This window comes from Neocloeon triangulifer, unplaced genomic scaffold (assembly GCF_031216515.1).
Source record: "Neocloeon triangulifer isolate White Clay Creek 2 clone unplaced genomic scaffold, ASM3121651v1 ptg000022l, whole genome shotgun sequence".
In the NCBI taxonomy this organism is placed as follows: Eukaryota; Metazoa; Arthropoda; class Insecta; order Ephemeroptera; family Baetidae; genus Neocloeon; species Neocloeon triangulifer.
Window position 1 is genome coordinate 3800099 of NW_026775562.1, and position 19560 is coordinate 3819658.

Consider the following 19560-nt stretch of genomic DNA (forward strand, 5'->3'; position numbering starts at 1 on the left):
TATGAAAAACTGGATTGGAGACGTGACGATTTATTCATTATTATATGATACACAATAACTTCATGGAATGGAAATTCTAACACTAACCCTTTGAAATCTTTAAAAGTTAATAATTTTTTCATACTTAATACACAATACAAGAAATTTTGATCAAAATTTGAAATGCAGACGATTTGCAACAGCAGCTCATATGATATATCTCACTTTCAGTTAATTATATGTTCAAAATGCAGATTGTTTGACATTTTCAATCATCTGTTACACCAAGTTTATACACGCACACTTAAGCACACGTTATTATTTCATGACCACTCAAATTTAATCACAGAAATTTCCAAGTCCCCGAGTATATCGAGTGCTCACAATAAGATCGTAACGACGCTTAAAATTAAGAATGACAGTTTAATACTTTCTTGATGCATCGAAGACTTTGAATTTTTGGGTGGAAGCCACTCGGGGATGTAACCAGTTTTCTGCATCATCCACTTGAAACCCTTCAGGTCTGGTTTCTTCTTCAGCTCCGATCCGACTAGTTGTCTCACTTTTGCATTGTACTCGTTTATCATTTTCCTCTGAAAAATTAAAAAAAGAATTAGCCTTTTTTTAAGAAAAATGAATTCAGCAAAATACCAGGTCTGGAGTAAGGAAGTCAGTGTTGATTAATTTTGGCTCGTAAGGAACTAGAGTTGTTGTCTTGAAGCCGTAATAGGGCCCGGACACGTTATACTAAAAATAAGAAAATTTATTTAAGGATGGTCCAGAAATTAACAATAAAAAAGTAAAAAATCCTTACTTTTTGTTTGACTAGAACGACTTCCAATACATTTTCTACTCGGACACCAAAGTCCCCATCTTGATAAAATCCTGGCTCTGAAATTTCAAAAGATATGCTGAGTACATAATTTTAATTTAGAGAAATACCGACCAACAGTGAGAAAGTGGCCCGCTTCGAAAGATTTCTTTTGTCGGCTGTTGTAGTGAATACTTATGGGGGCTGAAATTATTTCCAATAAAATTAATATATTTAATTGAATCACGATTATTTTTCAACTTACGTTCATGCACCCCAAGAAAGGAGCCTATTCCGTGACCAGTTCCATGCATGTAATCCATTCCAGCGGCCCAGAGATGAGATCGAGCTAGGACGTCAACATCTGTCGTATCAACCGAGTTTGGAAATCTCAATTTCGACAGGGTTAGAAGTCCAGCCAGGGCTCTGGTGTACGCCTCCTGTTGCTTCAGGGTAGGAGAACCAAAATGGAATGTTCGGGACACATCCGTGGTTCCATCTATTAAAAAAAGATAAATTTTTAACTAAAGAGCCAATTTTTATTAAAAATTGATTTGCCTAAGTACTGCCCTCCAGAGTCAATGACAAGAGTAGAGTTTTTAGCAATAACGAGTGAGGAGTTCAGCTGAGGTCGATAATGAGGTTGAGCGCCATTCGGCCCGAAACCAACGATGGTCTTAAAACTGGCGCCCTGACTAAGGTGCTGGTCGTATCTAAATTTGTCTAATGTGCTGGCCACCTGAAATTCCGACCATTTCTCTCCCTCAGACATCTAAAAATATGAATTCACAGATTAGATTAAGAATTAATTAAAAAAATTCCTGCCTTGTCCTCAAAATAGGCCATGAATTCGCAAAGGGCCACTGCGTCCCTGATGTGGGCTCTTTTCATTCCCTCGATTTCGACAGAATTTTTCACTGCCTTCAACATCATGATAGGCGATGGCTGCATCATGCGCTTTTCTTCAGGCACCTGTATAAAAAAATAATTCAATTGATTTGTTTCTAAATAAAATAATGTCCCCACCTGAGTCACGACTCTGTGACTGCATCCAGAATTGTAACTGAACTGAACAGGCAGCAAGACCTTATTCCAGGACTGCGAGAAGGTTGGAAGGTCCTTCCAAAACTGGTCATATTCGAAAATTCTAAAATAAAAATATATTTATTTATTAAATAATTCAAATTTCAATATTTTTACCTGACGCAAAATGGATCACTAATGCAGTTGAAGGTTCTGAGGTGGTTGGAGACAGACTCGGGGACTGAAGCACCTGGGACGTACATGAAAATTTTCTGGTGGAACAAAATGACATAGGCTCGGGCGACAGGCAGGTACATGGCGTCTCGGCCTCGGATGTTGAGCAGCCAGGCGATCTCGTCGAGTGCAGTGACCACAAGAGCGTCAGCGCCCATTGCTTGGAGGGCGCCTCGGACTCGTTTCACTTTGCTCTGCCACGTTTCTCCTTTTGATGTAAAAAGGAATAAGTTAAAAAGATACAAGACATTGTTAGGATATTCACCTGTGTACTCAAAGCTGTGGACAAACATGGACATGCTCGGCATCTCGGGTCGGTCACTTGTCCAAATTGAGTCGATAAGATTTGCCAGAATTGGAATGAGAGTCATGTTGTTTTTTTCTGTAAAAAGGAAAATAATGAAAATTTGAATTTATATATCAAAGACTTTTGAAATTTTATGCAAGTCAATTTTAAATTTAATCAATATTTTCAAAAAATATTAATTTTAATTGGTTTTATATTAAATTTGAATTATTTTGAGAGGTTGAATTTTGAAGAAATATCAAAAAGAAAAACCCAACCCTTCTATTTGATTCTTCCTATCAATAATATTATTCTTATTATACCAAAATAATTTATGGAAATGAAGAGTTCGGCTCTTAATTTCCATGACCATCTCCTCGAGTGTCAACTTCGTCAAACAAAATAATTTAACTTGAATTTTTTTAAATTGCATGATCTACTATTGATTGAATGTTTTCTCATTTTAATTTTTCATTGGAAATAATTTATAAATTGCAAAACCACAAAATTTCTACCAAACTCCGTCGCCCAGGTGATCCACGTGTGGTGAGGAACCAGTTTCGGGTCGGCGCCGACTCGGATTTTGCCCTTTCTGTTGACGTTCTGCGAAATCCACTCGGCAGCAGTGGGAGTCTGCAAAAAAAGTGTTTCCCTCTTACACGTTTGAAAATTTAATCACTTCTCGTTGGTGTACGTTTCGAATTCCGTTGCGCAAGATTTGCCAGTTGCAGCCGAGTTCGGAGTCGGCCTGTCCGTAATATCGGGCGTCCGTCCACAGCGCCGAGCCGAGCTTGGTGATGATCGCCTCGCCGGTGGAGCCGCTGAAACCCGAGATGAACCGCAGTCGCCGGTCGTGGTTCAGCGGAGAGCCTGTCTGTCAAAATGAAAAGTTATGTTTGTTTTGCTTTACTTGAGTATCACATTTGAACTTGAAAAATAAAATGTTCAAGATATAGCTAGGGAGTGAGATTTGTATACCTGGTGCTCGTCTTCCGTGGTCACAATGTAGGCGTCCAAAGGTGGACCTCGAACGTGCTCAACACTACGCATTACTTGCCTTAATTCCTAAAACAATTCACATCTAAATGTTAAATTTGATTTAAATTAAAAAATATTAAAAATATCAATGTTGTTCATTTTTTAAGAAAAATTTAAATAATTGGAACTCCATTTATTTTTTATTTTTGGGAAAATCTTGAATATTTGATTCAATATGAATTATATTGGTGAGGAACAAACGTTATGATTAAAACAAAACAAAAAATATTAAAAAAATCAATTTTGTTCCTCATTTTTAGACAAATTTAAATAATTGGATCAAAATAAATAAATTTATTTCAATTTTTGGAAAAATCTTGAATATTTGATTCAATTTGAACTATATTTTAGTAAAATAATTATAATTACTTTTAATGAGACGCGGGTGTTGGCCCTGCCAGGCAGTTCGGTGTTGTCGGTGGGGATTTTGGGGCAGTTTGTTCTCGGAGCGATGGTGAATTGGGCGCTCCTGCTGGGCTGCGGCTGGACTTGGGCAGCTCCTCCGACGTCGCCCCTACTCATTATCACTGCTGCGAAGCAAAACGAGATTGAGTGACAAAAGACGACACTTCTGCGGCTTCGGGTGCCGAGGAGATGAAAAAGCGAGGACGATTTCGGGTTAAGCCAACCAAATAATTCTTCCCGCAGAGATAATTAATGAAAGTCGTCAAAGAAGTAAATGGGGTCTGAACAAAAATAACCATCTCGACGTTCAAAGCTGAGTAAAAAAAAGTTAAATTATGCAGGAATATAAATATTTATTTGTAGATAAATTAAAAAGATTTAAACATTTTACTGTTTTTTTCTTTGAAATTTATTTAATGAAACTTATTTTTAGGTCAGTGGATTTAAAAGTTGACCCTGGAACTAGCAGTTAATTTACTTTGGAGGATGTCGTAAAAAAGTCCAAATCCGAATGCACTCAACTTCCTCCTCGCCGCTGGCCAATGCACACAAACACATCCACGGACGATGTTTTTGGCGCGTCCAATAAAAGACCCATCTGGCCTTTGAGAATTTCATACCAAAAGTAAACCGTTGTTTATTTTTAGTAGCAAATTGAAAGGTTTCTGTCAGCGGCGTGCAATCTGTTTGACTTATCCACCTACGCAGGTTGCTAAAATTAAGCTGCCGATCTCGCCACTCACACCCTCTTCGGGCGCGCCCGACCACGAAGCGCGCGCGACACGCGGCCGCGAAAATCATCAACAAGAATTAATTTCAATCGAGATCTAGGCCGAATTAATTTGGTTGCGGGTCAATATAAATTAAAATTAATTTGTGAAACTCGAATACGTTGAAAAAAAAAAAACAATCAATAAAAACTGGTAATTTGAAAAGATAGAATTTCTTGATTTTTATTAATAAACGTTTAGAAATTATTGAAAAAACGAAAAAATTTTAATTCAATAAAATGGCAGAGTTTTAATTAATTCTTCCACTTAATTATTTTTAACTTTCCTTGAGTGATAAATTTAATAAAACCATTTAAATTATTCATTTTGCTCCTTTTTTTTTAATAATATTTATTTTAAATCATTCAACAAAAACGTTAAGTTTGTAAACAGAAGGAGATTAATACCTTTCGTGTTGCTTTTTCGTTTCTTTTGAATGGACACGGCTGTCGTGTTAAATTGACAGGCGGCGTGAAAAGTCCCATTCGGAGCCAGAAAGCAGAAAAACTAATTAACCACCGCTCCTTTGATCCGTCTAATTGGTGATTAACCTTCCTTTTTTATTAGCTCCGAGGGTCATCTGGCGTCTTCGATACAAATATATTAAATGGGTCGTTCGAATTCTATTTCCGGAGTCGTGGGAATAAACGGCGAAATTTTGCTCCGGCGAGTACACGATTATTTCGCACACGCCGCGTCACCCTTTGGCCGCCGACCAAAAGTTTTCATTATTAAATTTGAAATATTTACTCACGTAAGCGTGGAGAGGAGGAATTTTGCGCCAAATTATTTATTTTTTTTCCTAGGCTGACAGAAAATTTACGGCCTTTCGACGGTCGCCAACGGGAAAGTGGCGCTCCCAGAATTTTTAATTAACGTCTTAATTTCCTGCTTCTCAAGCGGCGGAGAAATGTCATCTGGCTTTTGAGAGACTTTTATGGAGTTTTATCTCCCTACGCAAACAATGATGGCGCACAAAAAACGCCGCTTAAGCCGAGCAGCTTCGCTCAAGTGCCACTTAATTGTTCGACGCCTAATGGATTCGTATGGGAAATAAATTTACGAACACGTCAAGAAGAAAGGAGCGGTTCTTCTCGATACTTAAATCCTTTGAAATTATTTCGGTTTTCGAGATCAGAAATTCTTCAGAATTCTAGAATAATCGTTTGTTTATTTTTTTTTAATCAGTTTCAGCTTTTGGTGAGGAAGAAAAAAAATGCTCTGCGGTGAAATTTATCGGAGACAATGTGCGGTTGACGAAAATAGGCAAATGACGCAACTGGTGTTTTTTGGAAGTGTCGCGTCTTGAATGAGTCTTGTGGGCTTAAATAAATTGAAAGGACTTGCTTGTCGTTGAAAAATTAACAAATTGGCCCCCGTCATAATTTTTCTTGTTCAAACCGGGACGACCGGGACCACTCACGAAGAAGTTTCAGTTCTTTCCTTATTGATTTTATCGAGACTTTTCAAGGAAAAATCAAATTAGAATGGGTTAATTTGGGCTAAATTAAAAAAAAAAACAATCTGAAAGATATTTTCTTGCAATCTCTTGACAAAAAAAAATATACACTAAAAATAATTGCAAATAAAATTTATACCTTTGTAAATTAGGAACAATTGCATTTTTTTTTTTTAATTTATTCATTGCATGTTTAATTCTAAACGCAACAGAAACGAATATAAAATTTAATTTTACCTGGGAAATCGTGAAAATGAAGTCTAAAAATCTCTAAATGGGAACTTGCATCAAATTTAAGTTTTGAGGCTCTACATTCCAGAATGAAAAAAATTAAAATTTGGGTGAATTTAACGGATTTCAATGTTTGTGTTGCGCGGGTTGCAGCCTATTGAGAAAAGGAGCCAAAAACAAAAATTTGGAAAACAGATTCAAAATAAATTTTTAACAGCAGGACTTAATTCAAAAGAATGAGTTTGAAATTTGGAATTAAAAATTTATTCAAATTTTCAAAAAATAATCGTTGTGTTTTATACAATTTTTAATATTCCTTAAAATTATTTCCCTAAAATTTACAGCAAGCCTTAATTCAAAGCCAAATTAATTATTTCTCAAATATTTTTTTAGCTTATATTTTTTCTTACGGTTTTGATCAAATTAAAATTGATTATTCCTTTTAAATTTATAAATTGGAAGAAATTTTGGTTGCATGTTTAAGTATTTTAAACAAATTGAGTGTTTTCATTATGATCATGATTAATTGCATATTCAAAAAGCAGCTTCGCCCAGTGCGGCCGCTTTGTTTATATACTCTCGTGCAAAAATCTAATTTCCTGCCGAAAATAGCACCGTCCGCTGGCCTCCTCCGCCTTCCGTTCGCCCCCAACGACACACAATGAACTTTTCACCACTAAAGGTGGTGCATGTATGTTGACGAAGAGTGACATTAAAGGGTGGTGTGTGTGAGCAGAGAAGGGCTGCTGGGCGGCGGAGTCGAAAATGGGTCAGTAGTTTGATTCATCGGCGCGAAGGTAAATAAATGATCGCGCCGCCTAAATAAAGATTTATGAAGCGCGGGAACGCCCTGGATGGCTCTGTTAAACCGATAGGTGGTGCGCCTAGTTCTATTTAGTATGTATAGCATGTATGTATTAGTAGTTGTACGCAAACGCGTTTAATAAAAGCATTATTATTATTAATGAGAATGCGCCCGAAACGAACGCAACGAGCGCGACGTCATTCCCAACCCATCAACGTTAGGTAAAAAAGCGCCCCGCTGACTGCGAATAAAGCAGTGCAAAGGGCGGTCCAATAATCGCCATTACGTTGCATCAAAATCTGCGAGCCCAAATTGCACATCTCGGTAAATGAAAGACGAGTATTAAATTTAGATTCAATTGAAGGAAGAAAATAGAGCTTAATTTGTTTTTAAAATTCAAGATTTTAGTAATACTATTAATGCATTTATTGCGTTATTCATTTGAAGAAATATTATCAGATAAAATTTTTTAAGAAAATTGATCAATTGTTTTCAAGAATGGAGAAAAAAACAATTTGTGTAAAAGATTTATATAAATTTATTAATTATTTAAAATTATGTTGGTACATTTGGCATTTTTTGAATTTTAATTTAATTATAGAAGATTTGTGATAAATTTTTTCCTGTTAAATTGTGTTTTTTTTTCTTTCTAAACTTTGTTTGCTCTGGAAATTTCAGAGCTCCATTTTCTTTAACGTCAACAATTTTACAATTTTTTCAACTTTGACTTGCAATTTTTCACGTAATGAGTTTCTAACTTATCCACTCAAAAAACTTATTATTTTAGGAATTCTCTAGATCAAATTATTATTATTTTTTGGAAAATCTTTATAAGCAAAATTTGTTTATTTGCTAATTTCATTGGCAAAGGGAGCGAAAATTTTTGAAATAGACAACTTGCTTGAAAATTGTATCTGGCTTTTCCTGTTAAGAATTGGAAAAAATTGGAATTAAAAAAAAAAAAAGAAATCATAGTATTTTAAATTTAATAGAATTATTAAACTGATAAATCCGATCACCCTCACAAAATTTCATTGATTTTCATTATTCCAATAAAATTTACTCTATTTTTTCTGGCTTAAACTGTAAAAAATGGTGCAATTGCTATTTTATCTAAGTAAAATTTTTTGAAATCTTTAAAATTAAAATGTTAAAATTTACCTAAATTATATAAATTTTTTACTACTTTACCGATTGTGAGAAGTAACGAGAGTCGATCCATGTTTCGCTTCATATGAGAAGCAAGTTGCTCCAGCGCAAAGCAAGAACGAAAAGTGACTGAGCGGCGGCAAAGGAAAAGGCAGCCGCTCTTGATCGAGGGATGCGCGCTGCGCAAGATCAAAAGTCGCAGCCCACTTTTCACAATTATTTATGGGACTTTTATTCGCCTGGACAGTCGTGAAAACTACTGCGCCAAATTTAACATTTATTTTCCTCAGCAAAACTTCTTTCATAAATAATTCGGCAAAATCTTAATATTCCGTTTAATATAAAAATCAATATTAAAAGGAAAATCTATAAATTCCCCTGATAGAATTTTAAAATCCCAAATAAATAATTCATTCAGCAAGAAAATTAGTTCTATATACAATTTTAGGAGGAATCGGGAGAAATAATTACATTTTCTTACTTTTATATTGAGTTGGTGCTGATAAGGCATAGTCTCCTGGACAGCCTCAAGCAGCTCCTGCTCCCAGTCTTGGTCGCCCTCGTCCGCAGGGTCAAAGTTGTACATGGGCATCAGGGTGTGCCTCAGTTCATCGAGTCGTCTCTTTCGAATGATCAGAAAAACCTGAATTTTTAAAATCAAAACTTTTTGCACAAAATTTGCATGAAAATTTGTTACCAAGACTGAGGCGAAAATCACAGCGAGCACCATGAAGAGGGGCGCGATGAGGTAGGCGCTGACACTGACATTGGACCCGGTGTTCAGGGCCACTTTGCTCAACTCGTCCGAGGCCGTGGTGCTCAGTGCGGGCGGCAGAGTCGTCGAAGTTGGAGGCATTATTGTGTTGCGGGCGGAAGAACCAGAATTCAACCCCTGTGGTTTGGAGAAATGTGAAGTTAATGGAAAATCAAATTAGAATTCAATCTCACAAGTTTTAATTTGGCTCACCTGTCCATCCGGAAGGGAGCGCTTTTGCAAATCAGCCTCGAAAGGATGAGTAAACAAAAATCTCGACAATAGAATCAACCCCTCTACTTACGCACCCTCAGCCATGTTTTGACAGCTGAATTTTTGAATGTTCGCGCGGCAACACCCCTTTTTCAAGGGTAGCAAGAGAGACTTAAAAATGCATGGTATGGAAAACTAGTAGATATTTCAATTAATTGTAGTTATGGCAACTCGTAATGAGTTTTATTTATTTTGAGAAAGAGACGAATAACACCGCCGTTTTTAATAAAATCAGGAATGAAGAGAATACAGCAATTTTCAAACGTCTTCAAGACGTAAAATACACCGGGGTAAAATTGTTCACATTAATTTCATTTCTAGAGAGAAGTATATAATATTTGTGCATAATATCTTTTTAGTTTTGCGTTAATTTGCTCGATTATTTATATAAAAATTTAATAAAAATTTGATCCATCCGTATAACCAAAGTTAAAAATTAGTAAATGATTAAAAAACCTAATATCAACTTGATCAAAAATCAGTGGAAAATAATAATTTTTCCGCGCAATAATACCATAAAGTTTTAAAAATTGATCTCAAAGTATTAAAACAGAAACTAGTTCAAATTTTGGGTTGGTCTCGCTTTAAAAATCTCAAATAGTTTAAAATAAAAGCCTTACAGATGCAATGGAATTGGAGACCAACACTGAGTTAGTGAAAAATCACATAAGAGACGAGGCAAAAGCTGCCCCAACGAATACAACGCGTTTCTGAATTCATAGCCGAACCTTCAATTCTTCCATCCTCCGCTTCAACCGTTTCTTCATTTCTCGATATCTGCATTTAAATATATTATGAAAAATTGTAATAAATGAGCAAAATTATCAATTATCTCACTTTGCTTTGATTTTTTTCATCTCATTGTCCTCTTCCTGGTTGTACCTCTCCAAAATGGCATTGCACTCAGCCGTGCTGAAGTTGAGGAACTGTGCAACCTCGTTGGAAATCTCTTGGGTGCTCGAGGCGTCCATCAGAAAAAGCTTGGCAACGTCCTCGTGCGGCCCCAGCATTACCCGACACACCAAAGGGTAGTCGTCGTCCCTGAGTCGCTTTTGTTCTAATAATAAAAAAAAATCAACATTTTTTCAACAAAATAAAAAATTAACCGACCTCCATTGTCGTGAACCACGAAGAGAGCAAAATTGTGCGGGTTGCTGTCCACCCTGTACTTTTCTAAAATGAGATTGATCACCTCAAAGGTGTTGACCAGCGAGGACACCCAGACGCTCATTTGACTGCCACGGGGTGGGAGGAAAAAACTTGTCTCTCGGTTGTAAAAGTGGCCGTTTATCGAACACCTTCTTTTGATTTTAGTGCGAGATCTTCTCTGTCCTGAAAACCGGAAAAATGTTCTAAATAAAAACCTATTTCAGCTGTTAAATGCAAACCTGATCGCCTCCTGATGGCTGTTGACCCTGAGCTTGGTCGAGACCCGTTCGCAACCACCTCGCCCTCATCTTGCCAATCGTTCTGTTCCTCTGCCGAATCTGCAGGCAACGGTGCAATAAAACTTGTAGACCTGAAAAAGAATATAAAAATTAACTTGATTTTTCCATGGTATAGAAATTCTTGAGAAAGAGAATCTTAAATTTTTTAATCAAAACTTACATAAGATCTTCCTGTTCTGAAGTTTCTGGAGCGTTCGAGCTGCTCTCAATTGCAGTCAAGCTTAATTTGTCCTCGAACCTCTCAATAGTTTCAACTGCTAAAGGGTCATCGATTTCATCCCACAGCCCCTGAAAGAACAATAATTGTCATAAATATAATTTTTACTGAAATTTTACCAAAGACTTTGACGTTACAGTGAAACTAACAGTAAAATAATAAAATATTGCACGAATTTTCATTTTTTTTGTAAATTCAGAACTTTCCAGAATAAAATAATAAAATTGTTCACAATTAACTTTTTTTAACTAGCTGGAAAATTAACTGTTTTCAGGTATGCAATTTGAAGACAAATCCTACATTGTTTCCTGAGGAATGTGCACGTCGGAAAGCCTTGTTGAAGCTTTTCTTCTTGTTTTTCTTCTTCTGCACCGTGACCCTTTGGTCGTCGTCCTCTTTGAGGTGGATCATGTTCATGACGCCCCAGCAGATCCGCAGAGTTCCCTCCAGCACCATCCTGCCGTTGACGTATCTGCTTTTGATCTCACCACTCTTTCCATCACAGTACTGGTTGAAAACCTTCAGTTTGCTCTCCAGGTGGCTACGGGGAAGGTTCTTCTTGTTCTCCACCTTCCCGAAACTCGAGTGCGACTCGACGCGCGTCCCATGACCGAAAAGTTGCGGCCCGAAGAGAGCTCCGTAACACGGAACGTGGCAGTAAGGGACGCCCTTGTGCTGCGAAACCAAAATAAAGTTTTAAATTAAAATCTCGAGATTTTTGTCAACTTTAGTACCTCAGCGTGGAGGCCAGGGTTGAGTCTCTTGCCGCACTCCTCGCATCGCAGACACTCAGGGTGCCAGTCGTAGCCCAAAGATTGCTTCCTCTCGGCTGTCGAGGAAAAAATTCAATGAAAACACCAGAGCAATGCAAATCGACGAAATGTAAACAAACGATAATGAACGGGTTAATTCTCACCAAAATAAACAGGTTTGCCGCACTTGTGACAGCTCCACATAATCGGAGATGTGCGTTATTTCGTGTGCGATGATTTAAATTGCCGATTGCGTTCTTAATTGCACTGAAATTCAATTTTCAAATTGGAACTACCTTTGAATTTTGAATTCACACGAAGCCATTGAAGAAAGCAAATTAATGAGGATCATCTTCAGCGGCTCAAGTGGCAGAAAGGGTAGTTAATAAAGGAGACAGCTTATTTTAAAATTCTCCCGGTTTTTGTCAAAATTAATCGATTAAAAGGGTAATCAATACCGCATTTACATTTAATAAAAGCATATTTTATTTATTTAAAGGTTTTAAAAGCTAAATTTTTATATTTATTCAAGTAATTTTAGTTTATGGTTTAGCTCTTCATTTATACTCTACCTTAAAAATTGATGAGTGGGCGGGGCTTTAATTTTCATGGACGTCAAAAGAGCTTTTTGCCAGCTCGCTTTTCTCGCTTCCGCCGCAAACACGAAAACAATAACAAAGCGATCTAAAGGTTGCGGATGCCAATTTTCTAATCTGAATTATTTACAACTTGGACACCGTCTTTTGATGAAATAATTTAGTCGAAGCCTGCGAGCAAGGCTAAACCGTCGAAATCCGACTCTCAGGTAAATTTTAGGCTCTCGAATGGCTCAAAATGAGTAACGCAAAAACTGATTTTGAAAATTTTCAGACTGCACACATTCCACAATGACGGATTATGTGACGGACGTTGCCCACCACTACGGTGCCGACCCTGAGCTCACCAGCCGAATCATCAACCAAATGAAGTCCAAAGGGTACTTTGACCAACTGAGGAAGGAAATCCTAGCAGATATTGACACCAAGGTTTGATTAAAAACAGTTTAAAATTGGAAGAATAAAATTATTTTTTTGTCTTTTTCAGCCTGCTTACCAAAATATGAGGCAAAGAGTAGAAAATGCTGTGAACAGATACCTGAAAAACCAGAAGTGGAATCCGGATCTGGTCAAGAACAAGCTCAGAGACACCCTGAGGCGCCACTTGATAGAGTAAGCCCTTTCAACAAAAAATTTGTCATATTTTCAGGCTTACTAATAATAATTTCTTTTTAAATACAGTGGTCGCTTCATACATATTGGTCCTGTATTGAACCAAGTCTTGACGCCGGACGTCTGCTCATTGATAGCTCCTGAAGTTGACAAGGAAATCTGTAAAGAGCTCGGAATTCCTGAAGACGAAGAGACGGTGGAGTCGGATTCTCCCAATCAAAGGCGCAGGGATGGAGATTTTGGAGGCCAAGGCGGCAGTTTCAATGGCTTCGGAGACAACCAGTCTCCCTATGGAGGGGGAAGACACAACGGCAGGGCTTGGAGACAGGACAGTGACTATTTTTATCCTTACCGAGGTGGTTACAATAGATTCAGCAGAAGAGGCGGATATGATTCTTCGTCTGACGATGAGAACAGTGATAGAAAAAATGAAAAGCAACCGCCTCCGGTTAGATAATAAGCATTCACGATTTAAGGAAAGAAATTGCGATAAATTAATTTTTTTTACAGAAAACAGACCAGTTTGACGATCTTGATTTTGAATATTCAAAGGAAGAGGCTGTGGAACTTGAGAGGAAGGAGAACCCAAAAGAAGCGGCAAAGTGGGCTCTGCAGCAGTTGGCAATGCAGAAAATTAAGATTGAAGAGGAACTGCGGAGGATTGAGCGTGAGGAACAGATGCAAGCTGAGCAAAGACGATTGGAAGCGGAGGAGCAACTGAAGATTGAGGCTGAGAAGCAAAAGGAAGCCGAAATCTTAGAACAGCAAAGGGCGCAGCAGGCTGAAGTGGAGGCGGAAAAAGTAAATTTTTACTTTTTAAATTTTTCACTAGGTTAATTGGAACATTTCCAGGTCAAAGAGATGGAAGTTGAGGCTCCTCAGATTGTCGAAATGGTCCAGGAAGAAGAACTGGAAGAGCCGAAAACTCCCGAAATGTCTGATGGAGAAGACTCGGATGCGCCTGAAATGCAAATCGTCGAGGAGGACTCGCTCGACAAGAAAGAAAACTCCCAGGAAGCGACACCTGTCGCGGTTGCAGAAGAAAGTCAAATTACCAGTCCTGTCGAGGACCTTCCCAAAGCCATAGAAGAAGAAGTTGCTCCTGCCGAGGTGAAAATTGAAGAAGTTCAAACAGCTGAAAAAGCTGTTGTTGAAAGTGAGACGAAAAAGCCAGAGACAGAATCAAAACCGGAGCCTGAAAAAATCCCTGACGTCAAGAAAGAAGATTTCCCAGCACCTAAAAGGGAATTATTGAAATCCAAAAGTGTTGATGAAAGTCAGAGAGGGAAAGATGAACGTAGAAAAGAATACTCCAGCAGCAGCAGCAGTTCCAGAAGGCTTTCCTCTTCAAAATCTTCTTCCTCACACAAAAGCTCCTCCTCCAGCAGCAAGACTGACTCTTCCAGGTCGAGTCATTCCAAAAGTAGAGACGAAAGAAAAAGCAGCAGCAGTAGTAGTAGTCATAGGTAAGGATTGGACAATCTTTTTAATTTTGAATTAAATTATCTAAATTATATTAAAATAAAATCTTAGATCTTCGTCAAAAAGAGACTCAGACAGGCACAGAAGCCGAAGTAGCAGCAGCAGTAATCACAGAAAAGACTCTCGGCACGGACACAGTTCCAGAAGCAGCTCACACAGGAGAGGCGAGGACTCGAACAATTTGTACTATTTCACTGCAGAACAGTCCATTGATGCGGTCAAGAGTCGTATCCATTTGGACGAGGTCATGATTCGGTTGGAAGCTGAAAACTCTGGCTACGACTCTCTTCTTTCCGAGTCCGAGAGTGAAGAGGCCCCTCAAGAGGATGGATTTGATATTCTGATTGAGAATTCGGAAGCTCTGACAGTGGAAGAGGTCCTTGATATTGAAATCAGTGGCGTCGAAAGAGACATTAGTTCAGATGTGAGAATTCGTTTTTTGGTTTTAAAAAGGATTTTTATTTGAATGGTTTTCTTATTTTAGGTTCAATTGATGAATGAAATAAATGACAACACCATAATGGCGTCTCCCAAAATAAAAATAAATCTGAAAAGGGATTTTCTCAGCAATAGTTGGAACCACAAACAAGAAATGGGTTAGTTTAAACAAAAATAATTTCCCTAGCTCTCTATTTACATTTCATTTTCCAGCAAACGACAAAGACGACTATCTGGAGAAAGAAGTACAACACAACAAAGTTTTGACTGTTGTTGTAGAAAAATGGTAAATACAAATTTTAATTCAAGTTAAAAGGAAGTTTTCAGGAAAATTTTGGATTGGTAAAGATTTTAACTCTGAAATATTTTCTGTTATAAAATTTAAAAAAAATCTTTATGCTAAATTTTGTTTTTGATTTTTGAAACGTGTTGGAACTTTCCAGCTTCGATCAGAGGAATAACGTGGTAAATGATACATCCATGACCCCTCCTGATCATTCCGTGGCTCCGCCAAAACGCAAAAGGATGTGAGTCTAGTTACAATTTTTAATGCATAATTTATTAACTCTTTTGTTATAATGTTTCAGAGTTCGTAAGATAGAGCAAAGGTATAGTACAGATGATCTTTATAAACCTAGAGCAACATTTACATCTTCTCGTCGTTCTAGGGAATGATTTCTTTTTGTAAGTTAAATCACTTATCTTTGTATATTATTTATATATTGAATGGATTTATTAAATCATTCCTTTTCAATCTGAATGGGATAGTTTGAGTAACAAAACAAACGTTGTTTTATTTGCTTTTATTAATCCACGACGGTCCAAATTGCAGAGAATTGTACATGTTCATTTTGTTCCTAGCCCTGTTGAGTACATAAAAGTGTGTTCTCTGTGTTATTATTGAATAAAAGTGAGATCAGAAGAGATTATGGCGTTTTTTTTATGGAATACAAACAAGATAGTTTGTTAACAGCTGCGTCTATTAAATTTCTAACAAAATAATTATCTAGAGTTTCAACGTAAAGAGGGAACATCAATCTAGTTTTGCCTATTATGTAAAAAATTGCTGCCAGAACCGGGCCTTTTTGTTGAGATAAAATTTTACCACCTTCTTTGTAAAATTCAGTATCAGTTTGCATTTTGATTTCTTCGTTGCACACTTTTAAATAGTTAAATTCTTCTCTAGTGTCCCAAAATCAGCAATCTGCCATTATTTTTTTTTTTTTAATTTTAAATGCACCTTTGAATTTAATTGATAGCATCTTGATATCTATCATTAAAACATGACAGCCAACCTCCACATATCACGAATGAATGGCACTGCAAACTACCAATTGACGACAAATAAATTACCCAACTTTTGTTTAAATTCGTCTTCAAAATTTAAATTCTTTTGGCAAATACATTTCAAAACATTTGGGAAGGCAAGAGCGAAAATCTATTGAACAATCTAAATTTTTCTCAGAGAAATCTTAAGCGAGGTTTTTGAGACGATTTGTAAGTTACCACTCCGTTGAATATTTATCTGACTGGCCTGTTAACTATCGTGGGGTGGGTTTCATCAAAGCAAAAGTTGTGCATATAAAAATAATATTGCTCAGTTTAAAAACTTTCAAGTGCAAAGCGAATAGCAACTAAACAGAGGGCGAGCCAGCGCCGTGCCAAGAGACAAAAATATATATCGCCAAGTTTAAATTGTCTGATGCAAGAATAATTGGCACTAAAATTCAAGACAAAAAAATAATCAAGTAAATATTTTAATTTCAATATATCAATATAACGTAGCCTCAAACAAATCTGCTTGGTTAATTTATTTTAAAACTAATAGTCGGCTAATAATAAATAATCTGCAAATTATTTGAGGTCAATATAGAATATAAGAGGAATTACAAAATAATATATCTTTGTACAAAAGTATCGCAATGTGCCATAACAAGCAGGAAAAATTTGCTCAGCAGTAGAGAGATAAAATATTGTTGAAAACTTAACAGATAAATCTGATAAAAGTATCTTCTCGTTTTTTTAGACTTTAAAATTCGCATTCAACAGGCAACAATCGGTCGAACCATAAACTGGATCACACTCACTTTGCACTCTCGTTTCCCTTCTTCTCAACTCACAAACTCTGGTAGTCGCCTACATTGTAGGCAACCACAGAGGCGTGATCTAGTTTGCCAGGCACCATCGCCAGTCTCTCGAATACCTTGCGTCTTCGGCACTTTTGCTCGTTCCGCTTGAGCTCCAGCTTGTTATCAGAAGACGTTTCGCCAACGTACAACTCTGGGTCCTCCAGAATTCTCCTTTTGGCAACAGTCAGTTTAGATGCAAAGTCGATAAGCTGCACGCATAGTTGCTCGGCGGTTCTAAAATTTTGTGATGAAATTATTGTTAAAATTGCAGAAATAGTAAAAAAATAAAAATTTTATATTTTGTTCAAATTTCCAATTTACATTTAATTTATAAAAAATAGATTTAAAATGAAACCTTTTAAACATATACAGACCTGCATGGAGGCTCATTGCCAGTCATTCCGTGATACAACAAATCCTCCATTCTCATCAGAGTGAGCTCGTGTCGTTGATGGGCCTCGACGAAGGGCAGTTTGTTTTTGATTCCTTCTAAAATGTCTCCTGCGGAGGCTGATCCGGGAAGACCCTCTTTGGTGTGTTTCATGGTGGGCACAGGGGAACTCATGGAAACCCTTTTCGGGATGGCAAACTTGCCGACGACCGGGTCAAAGTTGTCCGAGACACCGTCGCTGGTGAGGAAAACGATGTCGCCAGTGTGAACCACGGTCATCGAGCAGGTCAGGTTGCTCAGCTCTGGGTTGAGACCGTCCACGGGGCCGAGGGCTCCCAGAGCGTCGCGCATATCACGCATTGAATTGATATCATGAGAGCCTGAATCAGGAAAAATTTAATTTACCAAAATTCTAATGCAAAATTTACCAATAAATAGCAAAATTGTTTCTTTTCTAAAAATAATCCTATAAAATTTTTATAAAATCATTCCAAAACGGAACAAATTTTAAATTAATCTATAGAATAAAAAAAAATTATAAAAATGTAAATTCTACCTTGGGTTATCTCCCTAACTCCACAAGAAGGGCTGTAAACATAGGCCAACGAGTCTCCGACGTTGCACACACAGACTACGTATTGGTCATCCTCCTGCAGAGGCAACACCACAGCCGCGGTCAGGGTGGTCAGCATTCCACCCTCTTGCAGAATCATGCTATGGGCCATGTGGAAGGAGCGGAGCAGCGCCAGAAACACGTCCTAATTTCAAGCATTTTAATAAATATGAAATAAATTATGAAAATGATGATTACAGAGGTGTTCTTTGGTTTGGCCCTGGCAGGGGAGCGGTAGCTGTCGATGTAGAGAACTTTGTTCAGGTACTCGACGCAGCCGTGCACGGCCGATCGAGAGGCGATTTTGGCCTTTTCACCCCAATTGACTCCATCGGCCAAAATGAGCAGGGCGCTGTTCTCCCTGGCCACAATGGCGAACGAGTCTGCGATGGGGTCACCAGCCTTTTGTCCAGTGACAGGGTGTTGCTCGTAAAGACTCGTGGCAGCTCCGTAGGCTCGAGGGTGAGGAGAGAACCAATCTTTCACTCCTGCCACTTCAATGTTGCCAAGTAAAGACTCTTTAAAGGCTGAAAACAAATTAATAAATAAAATTAGTCCTTTTCTAAATAAAAAATAATTGCTCTCGTACTTAAATATTCTGTTGTTGGGTGGTAGGGTGAGGCAGGGGCGCTGCAGGTGTACCGCTGGTCTGCTTCGTCAGTGTAGTCCAGCGGCGGCGGAATGATAGGATAATCATCGTCCAAATTATTGACATAATCGTTCAGGTCTGACATGGAAGTGTGCACACTTTTCTTGCCCTGATCTGCCTCACTGACGCAGTAGGTCAGTCCCATGGCTCGGATGTTCATGATTGAGTTGTCCACCGACCTTGGATTTTGTGTTAAAAAAAATTATGAAAGTACTTTTTTTGGAAAATAATATAAACCTGGACAAATTAGATAGTTGAACTGTCCGGTCTGTCCGGAAGGAGCAGGTCGAGCTGCGTCTGGAGTCATCGATGTAATCGACGTCAGGGTCACTGGTGGCGACGTGCTTGTGGGCTGCTGCCCGGTTGACCGTGGTGAGTCCACCGTCGGGGCCTGTGCAGGCGGCAAACACGGCTGGACTCAAGTGGCCCAGGTGCAGGACGGGCATCTCCTGGCAAGTGCTGCCGCACGAGTGCAGGATGGCGGGTTGCTCCAGACGGTGCTCATCTCTGCGGAAGGAAAGGGTCAAGCGATCAGGTCAAAGGTCAAGCGCAATCAAGCAAGTGGGGACAAAATAAACGCATACCCAAAAAGGTAGCGCTGGATGAAGCAGCTGGGCGTCGGCGGAACTGGTTTCGGGATGGACGAGTGCGAGTAGGAAAACTGTCGGATGAAGTTGACCAGTCGTTTCCTGATGGAGGGCATCGAAGACCACTTCTTTCAGTTGACAGGCATCGAAGCCCTCGGCTGCGGCGACCTGGCCTCGTCTTGCGTGTTTCGCCTGTGGTCAAGGTCAGCGCCGAAAGTTGCCGTCCTACCCTCCTGAATCGATCTTTGTTGTTTTGTAATTGCCCCGCCCCTTTCTTGCAACGACAGCCAATGGTTGCAGGGAATGAAATAAGTCCTTTCCAGGGAACCAATCAGACGCCACCAACTTTCAATTTCAGGCGCCAAAACAGACTTGAGTTGTTTGGCTTCTAAATCTGTCAGAGTTTAGCTGTTTGCAGATTATATTGGC

General features: G+C 38.4%; 5 protein-coding genes across 7 annotated transcripts; 1 reads left to right on the forward strand and 4 right to left on the reverse strand.

Annotated features, from left to right (window-relative positions):
• Positions 1–9: 9 nt before the first annotated feature.
• Positions 10–8812, reverse strand: LOC132204336 (xaa-Pro aminopeptidase 1-like). Of its 3 annotated transcripts, none has more exons than XM_059632798.1 (15): positions 8672–8812; positions 3741–3901; positions 3312–3398; positions 3028–3207; positions 2849–2966; positions 2313–2429; positions 1991–2255; positions 1817–1937; positions 1616–1762; positions 1349–1562; positions 1056–1289; positions 926–994; positions 794–870; positions 631–726; positions 10–572 (listed from the first exon to the last, which is right to left on the reverse strand). In XM_059632798.1, the coding sequence occupies exons 2-15, from the start codon at positions 3891–3893 to the stop codon at positions 360–362; spliced, it is 2091 nt and encodes a 696-aa protein (XP_059488781.1). In that variant the 5' UTR covers positions 3894–3901; positions 8672–8812; the 3' UTR covers positions 10–359. The 3 variants fall into 3 exon arrangements, with proteins under 3 accessions (XP_059488781.1, XP_059488778.1, XP_059488779.1); XM_059632795.1 differs by lacking the exon at positions 8672–8812 and adding an exon at positions 8233–8301; XM_059632796.1 differs by lacking the exon at positions 8672–8812 and adding an exon at positions 8233–8299 and having other exon boundaries at positions 3741–3898.
• On the reverse strand, positions 8617–9046 carry LOC132204634 (uncharacterized protein C3orf18-like). The gene is made up of 3 exons (XM_059633256.1): positions 8888–9046; positions 8672–8833; positions 8617–8622 (listed from the first exon to the last, which is right to left on the reverse strand). Exons 1-3 carry the CDS (start codon positions 9044–9046, stop codon positions 8617–8619), a joined length of 327 nt encoding a protein of 108 aa, XP_059489239.1.
• A 326-nt stretch (positions 9047–9372) lies between these two features.
• Positions 9373–11995, reverse strand: LOC132204338 (ras association domain-containing protein 4). Its single transcript, XM_059632801.1, has 8 exons — positions 11799–11995; positions 11617–11711; positions 11183–11557; positions 10826–10953; positions 10606–10736; positions 10328–10549; positions 10055–10274; positions 9373–9994 (listed from the first exon to the last, which is right to left on the reverse strand). The coding sequence occupies exons 1-8, from the start codon at positions 11836–11838 to the stop codon at positions 9934–9936; spliced, it is 1272 nt and encodes a 423-aa protein (XP_059488784.1). The 5' UTR covers positions 11839–11995; the 3' UTR covers positions 9373–9933.
• Positions 11996–12276: 281 nt separating this feature from the next.
• On the forward strand, positions 12277–15688 carry LOC132204833 (biorientation of chromosomes in cell division protein 1-like 1). Its single transcript, XM_059633643.1, has 11 exons — positions 12277–12439; positions 12505–12659; positions 12718–12842; positions 12912–13290; positions 13353–13643; positions 13695–14308; positions 14376–14748; positions 14809–14920; positions 14976–15048; positions 15206–15289; positions 15350–15688. The coding sequence occupies exons 2-11, from the start codon at positions 12522–12524 to the stop codon at positions 15435–15437; spliced, it is 2277 nt and encodes a 758-aa protein (XP_059489626.1). The 5' UTR covers positions 12277–12439; positions 12505–12521; the 3' UTR covers positions 15438–15688.
• LOC132204834 (PP2C-like domain-containing protein CG9801) lies at positions 15557–19511 on the reverse strand. Its single transcript, XM_059633644.1, has 7 exons — positions 19129–19511; positions 18782–19051; positions 18485–18723; positions 18094–18422; positions 17839–18040; positions 17266–17662; positions 15557–17125 (listed from the first exon to the last, which is right to left on the reverse strand). Exons 1-7 carry the CDS (start codon positions 19245–19247, stop codon positions 16879–16881), a joined length of 1803 nt encoding a protein of 600 aa, XP_059489627.1. The 5' UTR covers positions 19248–19511; the 3' UTR covers positions 15557–16878.
• Positions 19512–19560: the final 49 nt, after the last annotated feature.